The sequence below is a fragment of the Haliotis cracherodii genome, unplaced genomic scaffold (genome assembly GCF_022045235.1).
Source record: "Haliotis cracherodii isolate W230 unplaced genomic scaffold, xgHalCrac1.p SCAF_6, whole genome shotgun sequence".
NCBI classification, from domain to species: Eukaryota; Metazoa; Mollusca; class Gastropoda; order Lepetellida; family Haliotidae; genus Haliotis; species Haliotis cracherodii.
The window spans coordinates 57001830-57027454 of NW_027266319.1; the positions used below are offsets into that span (position 1 = coordinate 57001830).

Genomic DNA, 25625 nt, shown 5'->3' on the forward strand with positions numbered 1-25625 from the left:
TAAAAAACAACATAATATTCTTCCCCTTCCGTATTAACGAGGTTATAAACAGGCATACATTTTCGTTATTTCGCCTAAGGGAGCACGGGTGGCCCAGTCTTCTAAGGCGCCGTGATTCGCAGTGCAGTGTTGCGTCCCTTGGGCATGCCAGATACCTATGATTGTGGGTTCGAATCCCGATAATGTTTCTAGGTTTGTCAGCACAATACCCGTGCTCGTGGGTTTCACCGAAGTGGTAAACGTCTGAGACCTGCATCACTTCGGGCTTTCCTCCCACATTAAACTGACACGCCTTGATATAACTGGAATACTGTTAAAAGCGGCGTTAAACCCAACTCAATCACAATTTCGCCCAATGCGGAGTTCTATGTGCAGCACTTATTATGTGTAGCACTTAATACGTGTGGTGTTCTATGTGCAGCACTTGATATGTGAAGCACTTAATACGTGTTGATATGAGCGAAACACAGGCGATTCGGACTGTAGATGTTTACCAATGGTCCATGGGCGATTCTGACTTTCTCACCAGCATGTGTTTATGAATGACTATTAATAGTAATGAAAAGGTTAGGGTACTCTGCATCAACGCTGGGACCAGTCACACATAAATAAAAGCGACAATACCCTTTCCATATTCATATGAAGTCTCTGCCCAAAGCAAAGTCTATTGTACAATTATGTATTATGAGCATGCGTTCATGAATCACTTTTCATAGTGATCATACCAGGTGTTCGCCTAAAGGTAACCTTCCCCACCGTCACAAATACATGCAAAGGCAAGTCAAATGTTCATCTGACAAAACAAGGGACCATATGGTACAATATACAAGTCAAAATAGGGAGTCGAATGGGACATCATTCTTGTCACTGATGCGTCCCATTTGGAAACACATGGTCATGGGTTTGGTGCTGAGAAACCAGGGGTCATACTCTTTAAGAGATCAAATGGCAAAAAACATTCAGACTGAATTTGGGATTCAAACCAGAATTCAGCGGATACTACACATAGCAAAATGTGAACTCCCTTTAGGTTGTTGTGTACTGTCCTGGAACCATGTCCAGGTATAACCGTGTGCTTCTAGACACAACCATGGCTTATAATGATGGACATCTTAACTGACAGTTATTATCAGTGCAGCGACCGTGTTGTAGGTTACAGTTCTTTAAAAAATCTTGGAAAGTGCCAATACGATAACGTCACGTATATATCATTCTCCATTGGCTTTGGTGTATATTTATATAATATTTTGTACATTATAATATTTATAAATATTATCCTGAGGTAATCATTCGTTGTCTGAAGAATCATATGATAGATATTAATGATATTAATACCGTCTTTCATTTTTTCAAACGATATATACAAAACATATATAATAAAAAGAAATGTATAGTTTAGATATATCTTATCAATTTTGGAAACAATATCTAGCAAGGTAATGTTTTAAAGGAAAATGTAAACTACAAATAAGATCAATAAGAACAAATAGTTCAACAAAACACTTTCGACAGATGTAACATATACATAACCGTATTGCAGCAGAATTCTGATTGTTTTATACCATGCCAAAGTGAATTGTTTTATACCATGCCAAAGTGAATTGTTCATAGTATACCAAAGTGAATTGTTTTATACTATACCAAAGTGAATAGTTTTGTACCATGCCAAAGTGAATTGTTTCATAGTATACCAAAGTGAATTGTTTTATACCATGCCAAAGTGAACTGTTTCATAGTATACCAAAGTGAATTGTTTTATACCATGCCAAAGTGAATTGTTTTGTACCATGTCAACGTGAATTGTTTCATAGTATACCAAAGTGAATTGTTTTATACCATACCAAAGTGAATTGTTACATAGCATGCCAAAGTAAACTACTGTGTTTTAGCATTACAGAGAAACCAACAAACAACACGTATAAGTAAACTTTGTCCATCACACAAACTGAGGAAGTATGTCGTACAACATTAAGAGTTGTCATCTGTACAGAAACACAAGTACAAAACACTAATTCTTTAATCATGTACGATAAGTTATCGTCCATTCATTCCATCAACATGGCTCTTGAATATCGTTTTTGCAGAATAATCAAAATCAAATACACCATGTGAATGAACGATACTTAATTTACAATTCAGCATTTGTAACTGTGTAAATACTAAAGTTGAAAAACTTAAAAAGATATCTCAAAAGTTAGATCGAGACACTTGAGTATTCAGTATTTATTTCACATGTTATATGAACCTCATGTCTGAGATGTCATCGCATGAACAGGACCGTCAGCGTAATGGGTCTCTAATCACCGGGCAGTTAGATATATGAAACATCTCTTAAATACCAAATAGACTTACTATTTTATGTTGTTTCGTCTCCATGTTTTGGTCTGTGGTCAGTGAACAAATAAAACATGAAAATACATATGGTTTGCTACGACATAAAAACTATTTCGGAGTTCATTTGTTGAAATTATTCATAAAACTTTGATATGTAGCTACAACTTACAAACGAACTGTGTTGAGATATAAAAGTAAGGATAAACAAGAGATAAATTAAACAAACATTGATTGATAAACTACAAAATAGTCGTTGATAACTAAATTTCCTATTCTTCTAATTATAAAGACTGACCATGAGTCCAAACACACAAATCACTACGATACTTTTACTGAAGTAATGTGCATGTACATACAAACAATATGGGAGAACTAAGAAACACTTTAACAGGTGTCTTGTATCGGTACATCTAGGACTATCCAGTGTATGATTTGGCTATTATGTTTTCACAGACAATCTGCGCCTATTCGCTACCATTGCTTCGTTTTGCGCCCGTTTCGAATAGCACGACGCCAAATATTGCCTTCCAATCAAATTACTCTCTTGAGCGAGATAAATTCTATTCTTACGCTATAGTTTGACTCGTACTCTGGACTTTGCATTCAACACAGATTTCTGAGGATCATGGAATGTTTTGGGGCGCTGGTATTTCCGAATAGTACGAGTGGTGAATAAGATGAGAGTATTTATCACAATTAAATGGAGACCTACATGCAGGACACTGGATAATCGAGGTTGGTATTGGCATCTCCCGTTTGCTGCTGACCACGATGCAAATAACAAATTACTCACAAAATATAAATTAAATCAAGAAACAGCTCTTCCTACATGACAACTAAAAAATGCACAGATAAGACTTAAGCTGCAAGATGTTAAAGTACACATTTGTCCACACCGTCGCGTACTAGTCATATTTTGTTTATCCTTGTCCTTTAAAACAACACTAGAAAAATGACCTTTCCTCACAGAAACATATCCATGAGCTTCAAATATGAATTCTAAGCAGGTTATTCTGAAGTTTGACAGTAAGTCCGCTGTTGGAAAGTGGTAGCGGTTTACTGATTTTCTGCCAGCACAGTGGGTTTGTTTTCATGCCTTTCTCATGGTCAATACTTCACGGTCTTATGAACACTGGACTCCCCCAGCACCCATGAATACATGAGTCCACAATGCACAATGCACAAAGTAGTGACGAGTATCTATATTAATGAGCCATCAGACGTTTATAATTCATAGACGCCACATGAAATCCGTACAGACGCGAACAATGCAATTGGAATAAATATATCCTAAGCCAGTGGCACATGTTCGATACGTTGTCAAGAGAAACGTTACAATTTGTGCGATGTAAGCTAAACGCTCATTGGCCCGTACACTCCCTGGTTTCCTTCTCGCCGGTACCAGGCCGTGGTTTGATTGGTTGGTTAAAAATAGAGACTGAACTGCTAAGCGGTGGTATGGATTCACATGCGTTGAAGGAGCGTTGTGTATACAAAACCGTTAATCACTGTACGGCAATAAATCGTTCCAGCATCAAGGTGAAATCCCATGTCTTGCCTCCCTGAAGAAAGAAACATTCCACTATTCTGTTCTGCTATAATAGATTACACGTCCTGCTTCTATGGCCCCGCTTCTTACTTCCCGATCCGGGCTTTGATGACTTCAATGACCTTTCACTGACGTCAGAATTCGGCGTCATAGCTTTTTCGGATGACGTCACTTCTTCACAATCCGAACAGAAGTCTGAGTCAACGGAGAGACTGGTGAAGTCGTCATCTGGTTCTACAACTCTGCGGTTCTCGTCTCCAACGAGGAAGTACGTGGTCATTTCACCTTTACCCTTAACTTGAATCCGTCCGCGTTTCTTTAACTGGTAGCCGTTGTTTCGTATACATCTGGAAATAATGGTCACTTGATTAATTCATACTTTGAATGAATTGGCTACGGGAATACACATACCAAACTAAAACCATGAGTGAGTGTGTGAGTTGGGTTTAACGCCGCTTTTAACAGTATTCCAGTTATATCACGGCGTGTCAGCTTAATGTGGGAGGAAAGCCCGAAGTGATGCAGGTCTAAGACATTTACCACTTCGGTGAAACCCACGAGCACGGGTATGGTGCTGACAAACCTAGAAACATAATTGGGGCGAACCGAGGTTCGAACCCGTAATCATAGGTTTCTGGCGTGCCCAAGGGACGCAACTCTGCACAGCGAATCGCGGCGCCTTAGACGTGAGTGAGTGAGTATGGTTTTACGCCGCTTTTAGCAATATTCCAGCAATATCACGGCGGGGGACACCAGAAATGGGCTTCACACATTGTACCCATGTCGGGAATCGAACCCGGGTCTTCGGCGTGGCGAGCGAACGCTTTAACCACTAGGCTACCCGACCGCCCCGCGCCTTAGACGACTGGGCCACCCGTGCCCCCCTAAAACCATGAGATAAAGGCAGTATGATATTGAGCGATACACGTAACGTGAGTGGTTGAACAGTGTTTCAGTTATATCACGGCGTGTTAGCTTGATGTGGGGTGAGGGATAGGGGTGGGGGAGAAGCGGGCCTGTCTTAAGGGTGTCTATCGTCTTGGTTAAACTAACAGTCGCGGCTATGATGCTGATTAGTCAAGGATTATAACAGGACGATTCTATAATTAAAACCGACGAGTACCGGATCCTGGTATAACTACTACAATTCTTATGCGAATTTACGTTAAAACACTGGGCCATCGCCGCTGTAATTTAAGTATATGTCCCATATCTAGGGACAAACGTTCCCAACCAAGAGAGCGAGTTTGTATTGACGCCGCTTTGAGAAATCAGTTATGTCAACTTGATGTGGGAGGAAAACCCGAAATGATGCAGGTCTTAGACGTTTACCGTTCAATATTGCAAAGTATGAGAGCGAGAGCGATTACAGAAACCAGAAGCTTCACAACAAATCTTAAATCTAATACATCAAATAAAGCCTTAGGGGCTGTATCCACTAATATATTTAATACTTCATATATGTTTGTATTGTCATATTTTAATCACATTCAGAGAGCTTCTGAATGTTTCTATGCCTCAAAAATACCTTAGCGTTACCACGTTCGTCTCTTCAATACTCTAACAAACATGTAGAATCGTGGTCGTAGTTTCGCCTCTCGGAGTCCGCTTAGAAGAGAGAGGACATAAACACGTCACTGGTCTTTCCGTTGGAACCATCTATGTTCGACTATTCATTTCCAAGATTCAGTAATATACAACACTTGACTGAGTACAAAGTAATTCGAATTCCGTGTCGAACCACGCGAACCCAATTCGGCCCTATTGTCCACAAATCCAATCTTGTCAGTCATTAACAATGTGAAGGTTAGAATGTCTTCTGTGTGGCTAAGACACATCTTAGTTCTTCTGACCAGTTAGAAAATTCGCTGCATACAAATCTAAATTATATCAATCGGCAACATTGGGAGGCGGATATTTCAAATGTCTCAAAAGGTGTTATTTACCATATATTTAAAACTCAAAATCAATAACTAAATCATATGGCCTTACACCTTCATGTACTCTTTTTAAGGATTTCTCCGCACTATTTACAAATTGACCTTGGGATTAAAACTGCTGAAAGGTGCTGCCTACCGTATATTCAAAAACGAACTCCTAATTGAAAATTAAATCATCGAGCTCGCTCTACATTTAGCCTTACTCTTGCCACCTGAAGTTCGGAGATGAAAGAAATTATTCTTGCCAGAGAGGAAATGTACTCTTTATGATTTATCCAATATTGAAAATTAATATCATACCATTTGGGGTTTCCATATTTTCATTCTGAAGTGAAGAAATAGCTACCTAAAATATTATCCAGTTCGACTTAATACGTTAGTTTTTTCAATGATTGAAACCACTTTTATAGAAATCCGCAGATTGGCCCTCTACGACGCCTCTGTGGCAGCCTTTATGTCCTCGTCATCCTGGAAGCGTCTTCAATTGTTGGGCAGATTTCATTTGCCGGAACAGGAAATAGTCACTGGGGGCTAAATCTGGGCTGTAGGGTGGGTGATTTAACTGTACAGCCCAGACTTAGGACAAATGGAATAAGTGTTTTGAGGTGAATGAAGATTATATTGAAAAAAAGTGCAAAAGATATTCTGCGACTTGGTCTTATATTGAAGTTGCAAAACTTATTGAACGCCCCTCGTAACATAAAGAGATTATCTCTTATATAATATACAAAACTCGGAATTATCTAAAAAGTACTGCCATATTACTTTGACACTGTATGCAATATCTCAGAGCACCCGTCCCTATTTGACTCGTTAAAGAGAAGCTTAAGGTTTAGATTGTTCAGAACACAAAGTCATCCGTTAACAAATGCCCAAAATATAGGACACAATCGAAATTCTGATTAAGATAATTTTTGTTTCTTGTCCCCGCATCTTAAACGTAAACCATGAAAATATTTCCAAAACGGATCGACTTTGGAAATGACGTCACTATGCTACTATTCATACAATAACACTCCAAGCAGCTGTTTTCACTCCACACTAGTGTTGTTAGCTAACATTTGAAAAAGCTGAATTGCTTTTTTTAAAGTTAAAAACAAATTGGAAAAATACCATACATTAACTAAAGATAGACACGCCTCCCACAGGGAGATTAAAAATGTCGACCACGTGGTACCTGAATGTGGTGGGGCTGACGTGGATCCTGCCCGGGACGCCATGACTCTCCATCCTGGATGCCGTGTTGACGCTGTCCCCAAACAGGCAATAGCGAGGCATCTTCATCCCGACGACCCCTGACACCACTGGGCCTGTATGGACCCCCACTCGGATCTGGAGGACAAAAAGGGAGTTACTTCCTTAGCTTGTTAGGTTTTTAACTTATCAATATTAAAGGTATGTATAGCCTGTAAATAATCAACTCGTGAAGATCCGGGGTAGAATAGGAGTCACCGAGCCTGACCACGATCCATTACGATGACACCGATCGGTTAAAATTTGCTTACGAACAGAATTGGAATTGGTCTTTAGCAAATAGTTCTAAAATGTTCCATTATACACTTTTCAAAAATTCATTTAGTCTAGAGTTGTATTTGTCTGCTATCACTATCAACAAATTTCGTGTTGCACTAGCCCAGTTTCGCTGTAGCTCCCACACACTCCACATTGAGACTGGTAGATACGTTAATACTCAACGAGAGCAGAGATTGTGCAATAGTTGCAACCAAAGATATGTCGAGAATGAATATCATTTTATCAATACGCTTATGATGAACTTCGTCTTCAGCATTTACCACAGAAGTATTTTGTACATCCTACACTTGCTAAGTTCAATATGTTTATGGCAGTAAACAATGAAACTGTTATTAGAAATGTTGCAACTTTTAAATACAATGCTATAAATGTTAATGATGAACCAAATATAGTACCATGGGCCGCTGGCCTACACATGTACATGAATAAAGAATTGAATTGAAAAAAAATTAACTCGTGAAGATCCGGGGTAGAACAGGATTCACAGAGCCTGACCACGATCCATCACAATGACACGGAGTCACCGAGCCTGACCACGATCCATTACAATGACACGGAGTCACCGAGCCTGATCCATTACAATGACACCGAGTCACCGAGGCTGACCACGATCCATTACAATGACACCGAGTCACCGAGCCTGACCACGATCCATTACGATGGCACTGAGTCACTGAGCCTGACCACGATCCATTACAATGACACCGAGTCACCGAGCCTGACCACGATCCATTACGATGACACCGAGTCACTGAGCCTGACCACGATCCATTACAATGACACCGAGTCACCGAGCCTGACCACGATCCATTACAATGACACCGAGTCACCGAGCCTGACCACGATCCATTACGATGGCACTGAGTCACCGAGCCTGACCACGATCCATTACGATGGCACTGAGTCACTGAGCCTGACCACGATCCATTACAATGACACCGAGTCACCGAGCCTGATCCATTACAATGACACCGAGTCACCGAGGCTGACCACGATCCATTACAATGACACCGAGTCACCGAGCCTGACCACGATCCATTACGATGGCACTGAGTCACTGAGCCTGACCACGATCCATTACAATGACACCGAGTCACCGAGCCTGACCACGATCCATTACGATGACACCGAGTCACCGAGCCTGACCACGATCCATTACAATGACACCGAGTCACCGAGCCTGACCACGATCCATTACGATGACACCGAGTCACCGAGCCTGACCACGATCCATTACAATGACACCGAGTCACCGAGGCTGACCACGATCCATTACAATGACACCGAGTCACCGAGCCTGACCACGATCCATTACGATGGCACTGAGTCACTGAGCCTGACCACGATCCATTACAATGACACCGAGTCACCGAGCCTGACCACGATCCATTACGATGACACCGAGTCACTGAGCCTGACCACGATCCATTACAATGACACCGAGTCACCGAGCCTGACCACGATCCATTACAATGACACCGAGTCACCGAGCCTGACCACGATCCATTACGATGGCACTGAGTCACCGAGCCTGACCACGATCCATTACGATGGCACTGAGTCACTGAGCCTGACCACGATCCATTACAATGACACCGAGTCACCGAGCCTGATCCATTACAATGACACCGAGTCACCGAGGCTGACCACGATCCATTACAATGACACCGAGTCACCGAGCCTGACCACGATCCATTACGATGGCACTGAGTCACTGAGCCTGACCACGATCCATTACAATGACACCGAGTCACCGAGCCTGACCACGATCCATTACGATGACACCGAGTCACCGAGCCTGACCACGATCCATTACAATGACACCGAGTCACCGAGCCTGACCACGATCCATTACGATGACACCGAGTCACCGAGCCTGACCACGATCCATTACAATGACACCGAGTCACCGAGGCTGACCACGATCCATTACAATGACACCGAGTCACCGAGCCTGACCACGATCCATTACGATGGCACTGAGTCACTGAGCCTGACCACGATCCATTACAATGACACCGAGTCACCGAGCCTGACCACGATCCATTACGATGACACCGAGTCACTGAGCCTGACCACGATCCATTACAATGACACCGAGTCACCGAGCCTGACCACGATCCATTACAATGACACCGAGTCACCGAGCCTGACCACGATCCATTACGATGGCACTGAGTCACCGAGCCTGACCACGATCCATTACGATGGCACTGAGTCACTGAGCCTGACCACGATCCATTACAATGACACCGAGTCACCGAGCCTGATCCATTACAATGACACCGAGTCACCGAGGCTGACCACGATCCATTACAATGACACCGAGTCACCGAGCCTGACCACGATCCATTACGATGGCACTGAGTCACTGAGCCTGACCACGATCCATTACAATGACACCGAGTCACCGAGCCTGACCACGATCCATTACGATGACACCGAGTCACCGAGCCTGACCACGATCCATTACAATGACACCGAGTCACCGAGCCTGACCACGATCCATTACGATGACACCGAGTCACCGAGCCTGACCACGATCCATTACAATGACACCGAGTCACCGAGCCTGACCACGATCCATTACGATGGCACTGAGTCACTGAGCCTGACCACGATCCATTACAATGACACCGAGTCACCGAGCCTGACCACGATCCATTACGATGGCACCGAGTCACCAAGCCTGACCACGATCCATTACGATGGCACTGAGTCACTGAGCCTGACCACGATCCATTACAATGACACCGAGTCACCGAGCCTGACCACGATCCATTACGATGACACCGAGTCACCGAGCCTGACCACGATCCATTACAATGACACCGAGTCACCGAGCCTGACCACGATCCATTATGATGACACCGAGTCACCGAGCCTGACCACGATCCATTACAATGACACCGAGTCACCGAGCCTGACACCGATCCATTACAATGACACCGAGTCACCGAGACTGACACCGATCCATTACGATGACACCGAGTCACCGAGGCTGACCACGATCCATTAAGTCGCCTAGCCTCGCATGACAAGAATAGATCGCTGGGGACCGAGTCTAACCCTGAATTCCTACGGTTTCCAGCTTAGTTGCCTCTTACGACTAGCAATTGGTGCTGGGACACATCCATTTGATGAGTTCAGCAACGACACACACCAACAACCAAGTCACCGAACCTGACAACCAGATTCATTAAGTCGCCTTGTACTACAAGCATTGGTTGCTGGGGACCAATTCAAACCCGGAATCCCCACGTCGGACCTAATGCCACATGGGTGCTGAGATGATAATGATTACTATAATGTGAATGAAAACCTTCAAGCCCCTTCCAGGCTGCCTGGGTTATATACACCAAAGGGAGCTGAGAATTAAATTTCGATGAATACTGATCCGCTGTCCGGGCCATATTGCCAGGCGCTTTGAGCGTAACGCTTTAAGCAATCACTTCAAGGTTGAATATTAGGCGCGTTAAAAAATGACATATTGAAACAGGTTTTCCATGAACGCAAATGGTTCTTTATTTCGCGTATTTGCCTGTAAAAGTATCTTAAAATTATCTCTATCGGCTACAGTATAATAAGTTGTGTCAGTTGAGCGTATTGCTGATGTAAGCACGTAATGACATTGTATTTTAATAATTTAATAATATTTTACGTATGTATTTAGCCGTGGTTGTTGGTTCTTCTCATAGTAATTATAATTGAAAATATATATTTAAAAAAAAATAATCGCAAAATGAGACACGAGACATCGTTCCTACCTGTAGAGGTTTCCCAGTTGCAGGGGAGTTGACTGTGGCGGCTTCCTGCACCATGTCCATGGCGAAGTCGGCGACGGACTTGGCATGGTTGGTGGACGGCTCCGGAACTCCGCTCACGACCATGTAGGCATCGCCAATGGTTTCTACCTAAACACAACAACAACATGGATAATAAGATGGTAGAGTTTGACTTTTGTGTTCTACGCCCTTTCCAGTTGTATTTAAGTCCTACCATAACCGGGGAGAGAGAGAGAGAGAGAGAGAGAGAGAGAGAGAGAGAGAGAGAGAGAGAGAGAGAGAGAGTTATCAAAGGCGCTGTAACTCGTTGTGCAGAAATATACCAAACCAATGGTCGTGGGTTCGTCGCCCAGATTCGCACTGATTATGTCTCTGGGTTTGTCAACATCATACACGTGCTTAGGCGAAACTTGCTATTAACCTTTGTTCTAGCAGACCAAAAATCGAAAAAGACCAATCTTGGATTCGAACCGCATACCATTGTAAAATATCAATCTTTGACGATTAATGTTAAACGAATCGAAGTGTGTCCTGAAATCTCTTTGGTCAAGAAACGTGTCAAAGGGGATTCAAACCAAGCGCATCTCCTGGATTATTCCCACCGCACGAATAATTTTCCTCAATTAGAAAAAAGGTGCCATTTGGACTGGCGTACTACCAACACAACTGCAACACATTAATGCGGAATGCAACCTGACAAGATCTGATTGTGTTATCCTGTCATTCCATGGTCCCCTAACACAAGCATAATTTCAACCAAATCAAATTTACTCCCCATTAAAAGCGAGCTCCAGTCCTTTTGAACGCATTTGTTGTTATATTAGATTACGGATTCCCATTTTGAGAATTGGACACATTTGATTGATCATCGTAATAGCAGAATGTTCATCTTTATTGGGAGATGAAATTCTAGAAAATCATTTTTCAACATAATCACCATTTAAGTGTCATCTTATGTCAGTGTGGGAGTGTGACTTGTTAAATCTAGGTTTGAATGTCATTCTGCCAGGCCATATCGAAATGAAAAGAACTTATGTTTTTTTCGATTTCATCTATGAAGTCGCATCAGGTGACGAGTTCATGGTATTCCAATAAAAGTTAAATGACGCTTTTATGATATATGTTATTCCTGCCGTACCAAAACAACAAGAACTGGCTTCATACATTGCTCCCATATGGTGAATAAAACCCAAGTCTACGTCGGCGTGATGAGAACACGTTTCAACAACTTTGCTACCATCCACCTTAATTTGAGTGGGTGAGTTGGTATTGACGCCTGTTTGAAAACAGTATTTCAAATATATTTCAACGGGTCAAGTTGGAGGAAAGCCCGAAATTCGGCGAATCAGGAAGAATCCCTTCATAACCATCCAGAAGGCAGAATCACAGATTCGCCCACTTAATGTTCGGAGATGTGTCAGCACCATACACTACTAGTGGGATGCGCCTTACACCTCAGGACGAATCCCTTCATAACCATCCAGGAGGCAGAATCACAGATTCGCCCACTTAATGTTCGGAGATGTGTCAGCACCCGTAATCCTGGGTTGACCTACATCACGCACTTCGGGCTTCCACCCCACCCCCCACACCCCACCCACCCCACCCACCCACCACACCACACACACACACACACACACACACACACACACACACACACACCACACCCCACACCCCCATACACACCAAGCTGACACGCCGTGAAATAACTGAACCAACTTACTCTCTAGAAACAATGAAAAGCAACGGCTTTTCTTACCTTGTATACATCATGGTCATTGGTGCTCTTGTCGAAGCGGTGGTAGAGGTTATTCAGCATGTTGACGATGTCCAAGGGCGTGCAGGCTGCAGCGATGTTGGTGAAGGTCACGATGTCGCTGAACAGAATTGTCACTTGGTCGAACTTTTCTAAAAGAGAAAATAACATCATTTGTTTCAATTGACATTACATGATGATACTGTTTCTTAAAGTCAAACAAGTTCACTTTGGGCTTTATACAATCTCATCGAGATTACCTCTGAGACTCGGATACGGCACCCCTCGGCACGTTCTGAGAACACCTCCACAAAATGTCGCTTCTGATGAGCCATGAACCATCCTTTACTGCCCAATCTAAATCAAGCATGCGACAGTTCTTAATCCTGTCAGATTTCAGATTTGCAAAACGAGTCGGCTTCACTGTTCCTGCTCGATTCGGAAATTTCCATCGAGTAAACCCACAGAAAACGCAAAATAAACCATCCATAGCACATCCTTTGGGATGTGGATACCATGCTGCCCAGTACCGATATGATGCAATATCTAAATAATAAAGCGTTTTTTTGTGCGTTTGCACTTCCCTTCTCTCACTCGTTTCGAGAATTTAGAAGCCTTGACGCAGATTGGCCTATCAGAAACCTCCTCTGACTTTGACGCAGGTGTCTTGTAAAAGATCTTATCTTAAATGGATTGGGTTTTGCTTTGCCAACCATATAAATGAAATATTGGTTCAAACATCGTTTTGACCAGCAACACATATGCAAACAAACGCTGGCACAAGCATTCACATTAACATGAAAACGTATTTACAAGTAGACGCACACACAAACATACGTATTTACAAACATACGCATATGCTGACATATGTTATGAAGATATTTCAATAAACAAACACAGGATTATACGATTACACTTACCCTGTTCGAAACCTTGGTTAGAATTGGTCCCAAGTAATCTATGTTTGGTTTGGTTTGTTTTTTGTTTGTTTTGTTTAGTTATGTATCTTGGGTATTTTGGGTGGTGGTGGGGGTGGTGGTGGGGGTGGATGGGGGGTGGGGGGGGGGATGTCTGTTTTGATTAACGCCACACTACGCTATATCCGAGCCATATGACGGCAATCTGTAGATAATCGTGTCTGGACCAAACAGTCCAGTGAATGACATCATGAACATCGACCCACACAACTGGGATACGATGACATGCATCAACCAAGTCAGCGAGCCTGACCACCCGTTCTCCCTCAGTCGCCTGTAACGACAAGAATAGTCGCCTTTTACGGGCATGGGTTGTCGAGTCCCTATTCTCTTCTCGCTTCACGGGTCTTACGTAAGATTCGACAAAATGGATTCAGTGATCAGGCCCGGTCACTTGGTTAATTCGGTACGTTGCAACTGGTGTGTTTTCCCAGGCTTGATTATTAATAGGCCGGTGTGAGATAGCATAAATATTTCTGACTGCGGCTTCACATAACAAACGACCAAGCGTTTACAGAGATATACGCACATACAAGCTGTACATCCACTTTAAAACACATTCATGTATGCACGCGTCCATGTGGCTGGAGAACCAGTATATGATCTATAGAAGTTGTTTGTTTATTTGTTGTTTTACGCCGCACTCCAATATGACAGCTATATGACGGTGGTAAATAATCGATTCTGGACCAGACAACCCAGGATTGACATCATGAGCATCGATCCACTCAAATGGAATACGATGACATGCATGAACCAAATCAGCCTTCCTGACCACCCGATCCCTTAAGGCGCTTCTGACAAACATGGGTTGCTGAAGAACGAAATTATAATTAACTCTGATATTCACAAGATCTCATTTTCCTCATCAATCAATTTCTCTCACATAATCACATGTCAACTCCTCGTGAAATACAGTCATCTATATATCGCCATCGTTCGGTCGTCGACTATCTCAGACATTCTAAAGTCTATAAAAATGGTTGCCAAACAACGCAAAAACTACAATATACCACAAACGACCAAGGCGAAATGCTAGCATCAAAGACCCGGTCTCGACCTCATCGTCTAAAACGTTTGTGTCTGTAGTTGTTCGGCGTTTTGTGGGATTGGCTGGGGATATTATGGCATCAAAGACGTATTATGAAGCTGACTTCTGAAGAAAAACATGGACTTAATTTCCTGAAAACCCCGTCGGCCATCACACTGATTACGACGTACAGGGTGATGTTCGTGACACGAGTATTGGGTACAGGCAGAAGTCTTTCATCTTTCGGCTGAGAATATTCTTTAAAATCGAAACGATTTAATATAGCTTGTATCTTAAAGTCAAAGGTAAAGTTCATCTTATTTGTCTGTGTTTGCACTGATTATGATTTAGAAAGGCACACTTCCTCTGTTAATTATGACTGCCTGCGTGGTGTAGTGGAAGAGCGTCCGCCCGGAGAGCGGAAGGTCCGGGTTTCGAACCCCGGCCGTGTCATACCAAAATTGTTGTTACCCTGTCTGACACTCGGCATTGAGGGGCTAAAACAAGGACTGGTCGGCTATGTCTGAGTCGGGTATTCATGTTTAACTGCGGCATGGTATCTCAGTGAGCGAGCACTATAAATCGGCAACAGTCCGGACGTGTGACGTATCAATGTCGTCAACTGCAATGGCAAGCACGTGGAAAATACCTTCAAAACCGATAGAGAATTTGGTTCTTTGATTGGAGATTTATACTGCATCTAGCTGAGGGGTAACCGGCATCGCCATAAACGTTCAGCAGCAAACAGCATACAGGAGACATATTTGGATTTGGTAATTTTATCATTTTGCTGCTCCAAATCGCCAGACATGAACCCGACACAACATCTGAAGAGTTGGATCGTCATCCTGACCAACATACACCAGAACAGTTCCACAAGTACCACAGCCCGAGTGGGCTAACACCAATGTTTTTTAAAACTCTCCTCATTTTAAAAAAATATATATATTTGAGAAGAAGAGAATCTCACCCGAGTGTCTTTTGATATCAAATATATCAACGCGAGTTGATAAAAGTGGCAAAACTCCGAGGCTTGTCGTGGTGTTTTTTCCACTTTTATCAACGAATGTTGATATATTTGATATCAAAAGACACGTGGGTGAGATTTTATTTGTCATCCTTCTTGTCATCATTCTTCTCATCCTTCTTGTCATCATTCTTCCACCCGGCCGCGTCATACCAAAAGACGTTAAAAGATGGTACTTGTTGTTACCCTATCTGGCGCTCGATAAGGGCTAAAACAAGGACTGGTCGGCTTGGAGTCAGTATACTGTGTCTGAGTGGGGTATTCATGTTAGACTGCGGCATGGTATCTCAGTGGGCTAGCACTGTAAATCGGCATCAGTCCGGACTAGTACAAGCAGCCACACACACACCTGCATGCACGTCGCTATATAAGTGCAATAATCTTGGACGCGACGTTAAACACCATTTCACCTCACCTCACATCATTCTTCAAGTATTTTCAGTTTGTAGACAGTAATAAGCAGCGTCCAAGTGAAAAAAACGTACTGCTAACAGCTTTAGTAGCAGAGCCATTAGTGATGTCATTTGACAGTGTAGATATTGTTCGATCTCACCCAAGCGATATCTCCTGTGGGAGCCAGGTTTGGACGATAAGTACCTTTAGCGCGACCTAAGATGTCATATGAGGTGTTTATCCTCAAATCCCAAGTGAAAGTGGTCAATAGATTAATGTTTTATCATGAATGACTTTGACTTTCATATTGCCTATTATATGCCATATTCATTATTCAGGTATGGTTAAGTTTCTGTATGAAAACTGGTACATTCGCCAAGTGGAAGTCAAAATTGAAATACCTGGCATAGCGACCATTTTATTACAAAAAGATTTTCACTGTGGCAATACTTCCTTACAGCGGGTATTTTGAATTTTTAGCGAAAAGGTATATTTTTAACTAACTTTGAATGAGCACCGGCAAATCAGTTTAACATGTAGGATTTCAATAATGAAGTCGATGTTACATTTGTCAAGGGATGACATTCTTAGCTTGTTTATCGTCACAGCCGGTTAGTGTCAACAAACTTTCTCAATATCAAGATCAAAGCTTTGCAATAAAATACTTCTATAAGTCTATGACATCGTATACAGTTGCAATATATCAAATCAAATGCAAAAGCGTTCGGTCATAACCGTCTGTGAGATGTTATACATTTGAAATAAACTATACGAAATGCATGACGTCGGTCAATACCACGTCCAAACAGAAACCAGGAGAAATGATGTCATGCCACGTTCGATTATATCAAATGCCGTCAACAAACGCATGGCCGATGGCGCCTGTAATTGAGATGGACAACTTCCGTGCGTTGAAAGACGCTGCGTCGTAATGTAATAATGCCTTGTATTTGAGGTTGCACGATCGTCAATGGCCGAATTAGCCTATTTCATACTTAAATGATTGAAAGTGTTTCTGATTTCAAAATGGCAAGTTTAGCCTTTCAGAGTCTTTCAGAGGACGTCTTTGAACCAAGCCAGAAACCGTCAACTACGACTGAAAATGTTCTCCTTGAAAGAATGACAGCTTATTGCGTCCCTCTGGCGGAGATAACTTAGTGTCATTAGCCTGTTTCAAACACCTTCCACACTTTTGGCACATGCGCGAGTGTGATCGATCCTTCCGCTATAATACATAAGTCTGGCTGGATGTGGCGCCTACTGACCTCAAACGTTAAACGTAGCCTACTTACCTCATTATTTTAAATTCTATGGATTTTACCCTTTTCAAGGCAAGTGAAAGTAATTTAATACATGGGCCTTCAAGCGCTGATAATTACCAGAAGCGAGGACCAAATGGGATTAACGTGATGTAGACCTGCTGATGAATGCAGGCCAAACTAGTTGGTCTCAACAAGGTTCTTATCTATAATTCCCTTCAGCGATTCAATGTGGAAGTCATGCGCCATGCATGCCGCAATCTATCCAAGCCATGGGAAGCATTAATGGACTTGTTTCGACAGATAGGACCACATATATCGGCCATCATAGCTGTGGTTGATTAAGTCCATTCACAATGCGACTAATTCCATTCACCAAATGGCTGTTAATGGCTCTTCTTTCCATGGGACAATATGGAATATTGGGGAATGGTTTTTACCAATTAAGTATTTATACTAAACGTTACCTGTAGGAACCTGGGACAATTGGGTTGCTTGTGTTTAAATCATTGTGTTCGTTGTCGTGGTATTGCTTGAATGTTGCTAAAAGCGGGGTAAAAAGAGCTTTACAGCGCCCGTTAAATCTCCATCAGGAAGTCCCTTTGCATTATTGTTGTGTCTCACCAGCCTCCACCTGCCTGCCGTTCTTCAGCTGATGCGCAACCTTCTGTGGCAGCATCTGATACAGCAACACATCCGTCTTCTGCTTCTCTACCTCCAACGCCTGGGACGTCCGCTTCAACGCTGCTGTTGTTTCGTCCAACTTCTTGCTGTGTCGAAGCAATATATAGAGATTTTTTAGACGAGTTTGTTTCCGTACCGTAAAAGTCAAACATTTGGAATGAACAAATGTATCATGCCAGAATTTGGCGTTCATGTTAATTACGATCAAAAAGAGATACTTTGGCGAGTGTGTTCGTATGATTTATAGCATATAATATAAGAATACAAAATAATTAATTGGCGAGCATAGTACATGTTATTTATTCCTCATACAAATGCATATTACATTAACGATAGGGAAAGAAGAGGATAATGCGGTCTTTATCATACGACATTCTGAAAGTAATTGAATTTGAAGACATGGCGCATATATTATTTAGCAACATGAAGCCATGTTTGTGTACATGCGTACTGTGACCCAGGGAAACATATATCTTCAGTTTTAATGATCAATAGTTTCTCTATTCCATGTGTGGAGGTCTTTAAAAGTATTTTGTGGTTGGTGGCCTCCTCTCATATTTTTCGGATCGTGATACAAAATTTATTGGACATATGATTGGTTTATCACAACGATGACACCATCCATTATATGATTCAAATACTTAGTACTCTCTTTTTGTTGTCATGTTAAGTTGTCTTTGTTATTTCATCGTCTCGTTCCTCCATCATCCGTGAGTACATACGACTATGAAGTCGCTATTTGTAACCAGCGACTGAAGAAACTGCCTGTTTCAAGCAAGGGGAAATAAAAGCGACAATACCGTTCCCGATTTATAAGAAATCTCTGCCAAAAGCAGAGTTAATTGTACGACTCCGACTACATCATGAACATGTGTTTACGAATCCCTATCAAAAAGTGATGATGCCAGGTGTTTGCAATGAGATGAACGTATCCTTCTACACCAGTGGCACCGTCACAAACACATGCACAGGCAAGTTAATTATCCACTTGAAACAACACAGGAACATGTGGTACAAGTCAGAATAGGAAATCACTTTTGTTGTTGATGCAAATTCGTTGCAAATTTGGAAATGCTTCCACACTTTTTGAAGCTTTACTGAGACTTTGAATGTTGTCACCTTGATCAAAGAACTTTGATGCAAGAGTCGAATGACACGCACTGCTTCTTGATAAAAAGCGTATGCTCGATTAAACCTCAAAAGGTGTGAAATGTAGATACCGAGGGCTGGAGCTGCAGGAATATTATTCGACATGAAGGGAAAGTTGACTATTGGAAAGTTGAAGTCATCCCTCTTGTCATACAGTCTTGTGGAGAGTGTTTTGTCACTCTGAACCTTTATGAGTAGATCCAGATGCATAAAGTCAGATGGTGCTCAGATTATATCACCAATATTTCTCATGCTACATGTGCAAAATCCTTGCGGCTCCAACTCGACACATTGCTTCAGCATCAGGCAATGGTAGGGTTCTCACGAAATTCATGCACAGAGTTCATTTGTCCTCCGTGAGTTATACACGGCCTGATTAAACAGATAGACACAGTATATCGGCCCAGTCATCCACGGGTTGGTTGGCTGGTTGGTTGGTTGTTTAACGCCGCACTCAGCAATATTCCAGTTATATGACGGCGGTCTGTAAATAATTGAGCCTGGACCAGACAATCCAGTGATTGATCTCATGAGCATCGATCCTCGCAATTGGGATCGATGACATATACCAACTAAGTCTGCGAGCCTAACCACCCGATCCCGTTAGTCGCCTTTTACGACAAGCATGGGTTGCTGAAGACCTATTCTACCCCGGAATTGTCACGGGTCTAAGCCACGGGTAATGGAGGAACGTCGTGTATACAAACTCATATTGACGATACTGTTTTTGTTGTCATGGGTGTGTGACTTCTTCTTCTCATCATCATCATCATCATCATCATTTAATCTCCCGTGGGAATTCCGGGTAAGAATGTAGGTCCCGAGCAACCCATGTTGGCGTAAGAGGCGACTGAATGGATCGGGTGCTCAGACTCCGTGACTTGGTAGATTGCTCGTCATGGTATCCGCATTGCCAGAATGGATGCTCCTGGTGCCAATCACTGGATTGTCTGATCGGACTCAATTATTATCTAACAAACAAACATTTATTTTAATTATTTACTCACGCTATATCTATCTCAGCTATCCTCTGTTGATTAAGCAGCACAAGCTCGCGCGTGACGTCATAAAGGGGGATATCTGCTAGGTAGACATTCATTTCCATAAGTTCGTTGAGGCTTGTGAGGCGAGGGGATCCAATAAAGATCATATGATGAGACGCTTCCAACCAAATCATCTGTCCTGCAATAAAAACAACCATGTTCAAGATGCACAGACCCCAGTGCAGTGATGGGTCTGGGCGACATCTCAACGATAAGAGATTGCTATTGATTTGCTTTTGGGGATATTTATTAAAATCAAATATGGTCCATCTGACGGACCCCGATGACAGTCAAGATTCCAAGAAATCAATACTTGAAATAAGCCACTGCAACAGTGATACAACTGTGTGTGACCTCGGTTATTGTGTGTCATTGTACCCGACGGTGTGGATTAATGTTGGTTGGTTGGTTTGTTGTTTAACGCCGCACTCAGCAATATTCCAGCTATATGATGGCGGTCTGTAAATAATCGAGTCTGGAAATGCACGTCGCTATATAAGTGCAATAATCTTGGACGCGACGTTATACCCCATTTCACCTCACCTCATTACCTAAGACCAGTGAAGGCTATACTTTAATGTATTTAATGTAACCTAATGGCTGTCTACGAGAAAACCGCCTGTGTAAATGTTCAGGTCAGCATGAGTTCGCCTACCTTTCAGGACCAAAGCCTTGATGTCACCCTCCTTCTCTGACTCCTCCGGGGACACAGTCAGGAGAAACACTGCGTTGATGAATTTCTGAATGTTCGCGATGGACAGATTCATTTTAGGGTGGATTATCCGGAACAAGGACGTAACCGCCATGCCTTCTCGGATAGGAACAGGGCACAGTTTGTGAATCATCACTCCACACTGTCGAATTTTCAATAAATCGTCGAATATGATATGATACGGGAATGCAGAACAGAATTGACCAGCATTCAAATGAAAAGCTGAAATGTTTGTAGGCACAGCAACCTCCATGTTTTCGAGGGACAAACGTTCCTCTTGACCTTCGGGACTCCCGCGTTCATTGTCCAGCCCTTTGTGCAAAATGACCTTGAAGACTGTGTGCTCCTGGGTCTTACCGCCATCGATTACCTCCCTTGATTGCTCTTGTACCGTGATATCCACCTTCTGCTTGAAGATGTCTCGGCCAACGGCTCGTACGGACCCTGGGATATAGCAAACAAAATTATGTCACTACAGTTTCCCAAGTGGGAATTCTGGGTTACAATTTGTCCCCACTAACCTATAGCTGGTCGTAAGTGTGAGTGAGTGAGTATTGTTTTACGCCGCTTTTAGCTATATTCCAGCAATATCACGGCAAACTCGCCACTCGTTGCATTAAGCCACCTCTTACGACCAGGGGCGGTCAGGTAGCCTTGTTGTTAAAGCTTTCGCTCGTCACGCCGAAGACCCAGGTTCGATTCCCGACATGGGTACAATGTGTGAAGCCTATTTCTGGTGTGCCCACCGTGATATTAATGGAATATTGCTAAAAGCGGCGTAAAACCATACTCACTCACTCACTCTTATATATGGGCCAAAGGTCTTCACACAAAATTGAAACTGAAATTTGACTTTACTATAATAATGGGTATACGTATAGTGCCAAATTGAAGACTACCCTCAGCCCTATATTTTTACCAGTATTAGTATGCACTTGGATTTCTTCTCATTTCCCTGGGGAGTACACAACCAAAGCTGCCTTATGGTGCTAGAAGATAACAGTCACATTACCATCCCATAATCATTCACTCTGGGTGAACAGAGGCATTAATCGAACAAAGGCACGTGCTTTAGTTGGCTCCACGTGTAACATGTGTTTCAGTGCTGGGCAGGACAGACCCCCAGACACTCTCAGGAGTCAAGCCAGATGAACATTATCCCCCATCCGCCTCAATCTGATGTTAATTCTCACTGCCGCCGATAAAGAAAGATCTGTGGACATCCCATTACAGATCACGCCAGAACGACATTTCGCGAACTTTGACCGACCTTTGAAATGTTTAACTTACATACGACGTTAGCCAATCAGAAAGCAGCTTTCTCGTGCTATCCGGTACAAGTTTTAAACTGGCGACCTCCATTCCAGAACACGCTTTGAAAAATAGTTAAACATAGTTCTCGATACAAAATTTGAAAACTGAACAAAAGAACATTCTGAAATGTCTTATAGAAGACCTAGCTTATATGGAAGTATTTTCCGTTCAAATGTTTAGGCCATTGACGCAAGAGATAGACGATGATTTGGACGGTTTATGTCGTACATTCGGTAACTGTCGTTCGGAATACTCCTCCGTGTTAACATTTCCGAGGTTGCATGATTAGAAAACACATTCCGATTGTCACATTCCTGACCTGTTTAGCGACTCTCTGATTGTTGGATGAAAGGTCGTTCTGGCATGACCCGTAAATATAGTGGGGTATCCTCAGATCAAGGTTTAGCAGTAGCCATCCTCCTTGTCTCCGTGACCAACGTTGCTTTTCTGCACCCGGTGTGTGACATGTATGCCTTTACATATTTATAAGAAATTAATTTCTGCCGAAAGCAGAGTCAGCTTTACGATTCCGACTACGTTTATGAATTACTATCAAGTGGTGATGATACCAGGTGTTCACAAAAAGGTGAGAGTATACTGCCCCGCCGGGGGCACCCGTCACTAACACATGCAAAGGCAAGTCAATTTTTCACAGGAAAATACACGGGATGTGGAAATGTTCTCCACATGTCTACTATAAATCTTTTTGAAGGCTTGACTGAGACCTTGAATGTTGTAACCTTGATCAAACAACTTCTGAGCTGTATTCGTATGACGCTCTTGGTAAAAAGAGCATGCTCGACTGTACCTCAAAAGTTGTGAAATGTAGACACAAAGGGCTGGAGCTGCAAGAAAATTGTTCGACATAAAGGTAAAAGAAATGCAAATTTGGAAATGCCTCCACATGTCCAGCATAACACTTTTTTAAGCTTTACTGAGACTTTGAATGTTGTCACCTTGATCAAAGAACTTTGATGCAAGACTCGAATGACACGCACTGCTTCTTGATAAAAAGAGTATGCTCGATTATACCTCAAAAGGTGTGAAATGTAGATACCGAGGGCTGGAGCTGCAAGAATATTGTTCGACATAGAGGTAAAGTTGTCCTTTGGAAAGTCGAATTCATCCCTCTTGTCATACAGTCTTTTGGAGAGTTGTATGTCACTCTGAATCTTTATGCATAGATCTAAAGATGAAACAGAGGAGGCGGTCTCACTAGTCCCAATTATTTCTAGTTCAGGGCCGACAGTACGACCGTCGTAAGCATAGGTTAATGTATAGGAGTTATGATCATCTCAGTGCTAAAATCGCTTTGTGTAGCAGGGCCCTAGTTGGCAAATCATTGGAAGGGAATAGGCTATTGGATTGTTATTTAACAATATGAGATCATCGATATACCTGAAGCTAAAAAGTTCAACTTCTTGGCCAAGTTACCTTGTTTTGACTTTGCCAATCCGAACAGAAATTCCGATTCATATGCATAAATAAACAGATCAGCAAGAAGGGGAGCACAATTGGTGCCGATGGGGATGCCTACTTCTTCCCTAATTGTCTTAGCCCCAAAATGTACCTACATATTATCAATGTGGAAGTCTATCATTTCCGATAAGCGTACAATTACTTATGCTTAATTAATACATATTATTTATGGAAATGGTGAAACAGCAGAACCCGGGTGACAGCCAGATACTCGTGTCTCTGTTGCATCAGAATGAACCGAATTGACACAATATATACCCTACACCGACACGATGGTGGGACATCCTTGTGGTTATAGCGTCAAGGAGAATGCTTATGTTCGATTGCCCACAAAGTACAATGTGTGAGTTTTGTTGTCCCTGGCCGTAAATGAACATCGCTTAAGGCGAAGTTAAACGGTACTCCCTCACTCAACCACTCTCTTCCTTACTCGCTCAACCACTCACTCCCCCACACTCTCAACCACCAAGGGGCACGGGTGACCCAGTCGTCTAAGGCGCCGCGATTCGCTAGGCAGAGTTGCGTCCCTTGGGCACGCCAGAAACCTATGATTGTGGGTTCAAATCCCGGCTCGCCCCGATTATGTTTCTAGGTTTGTCAGCACCATGCTCGTGGGTTTCACCGAAGTGTTAAACGTCTAAGACCTGCATCACTTCGGGTTTTCCTCCCACATTAAGCTGACACGCCGTGATATAACTGGAATACTGTTAAAAGCGGCGTTAAACCCAACTCACTCACTCACTCAACCACCAAACGCGCACGCACGCACGCACGCACGCACTCACTACCTCACTTACGATAACGAAAGTCGCCGATTTGATTAGTGTAATTTTTTCCAAGTAATGAACACATAATGTCTTGGTTAAATGTCAATGGCCACAATTAACGTTAACAAGACTCATGGACAGCGTTATTTCTTTATCTGTAACAGGGACTTTGGACATAATTCTTCAAATTTTTTTGAAAGCTTGCTCCAAACCTTTGAATCCACTCCAATGTGTCAATGTGAGTTATCCAAGCCATACGCTGTTTAGATTCAAACGTCAAGTCAAAGCAGATTTATAAACAAACCCATATCCCTGCGACATGTAGCGGCGTCAATAAACACAGTCGTGACAGATTCTTTAAATACCAGGAATAACGGCAGTGGTGCCATGACAGACGCGGAGAATTGCCTGATGTTAGTCTGCGCCCATTATGTCATTGGACACTGTTTTGTCAACAAGAGGCCATGCATGTACGTTATTTAATGTTACGTTAGGTTTCCAAGCTATGGCACCTCGGAATTGTTTAACCCGCGCTCCGAAGTTCTTTTTTTTTACATCATTTATTCATGTTAATTGTCCACGATTTTACATGGCACTGTACATTGCCACGTGGACTGGCTCTCCGAAGCTCTGACGTGAGGAGTTTAACGGCAATAACACTACATTGTAAAACGAATGGAATTGTGTGCCGCTAGCTTATTTGGTCAAGAACGTTGTTCAGTGGATTTCTGATATCTGGCCATTGAATGCTATTTTGTAACATGTCCCACATTTTCAAAATCACGTGATTTTTCGCAGTATTCGGAATGTTTAGTTGTCAAGGAAGCATATGACGTCACCATTGTATCATGACGTCATATCGTGTAGAGTGTATTTAATACAGTTATTTTAATA

At 42.6% G+C, this 25625-nt stretch overlaps 1 protein-coding gene across 1 annotated transcript in view; it reads right to left on the reverse strand.

The window, feature by feature from the left end:
* Positions 1–3929: 3929 nt before the first annotated feature.
* Positions 3930–25625, reverse strand: part of LOC139445160 (guanylate cyclase soluble subunit beta-2-like) — a 72489-nt gene continuing 50793 nt past the window's right edge. The window contains exons 6-12 of the mRNA XM_071226271.1: positions 21115–21615; positions 20424–20598; positions 18208–18353; positions 12901–13049; positions 11124–11270; positions 7001–7155; positions 3930–4230 (exon numbers count right to left, since the gene is read on the reverse strand). Of these exons, the coding sequence (XP_071082372.1) occupies positions 3930–4230; positions 7001–7155; positions 11124–11270; positions 12901–13049; positions 18208–18353; positions 20424–20598; positions 21115–21615 (1574 nt within the window). The remainder of the gene's footprint in view (positions 4231–7000; positions 7156–11123; positions 11271–12900; positions 13050–18207; positions 18354–20423; positions 20599–21114; positions 21616–25625) is intronic.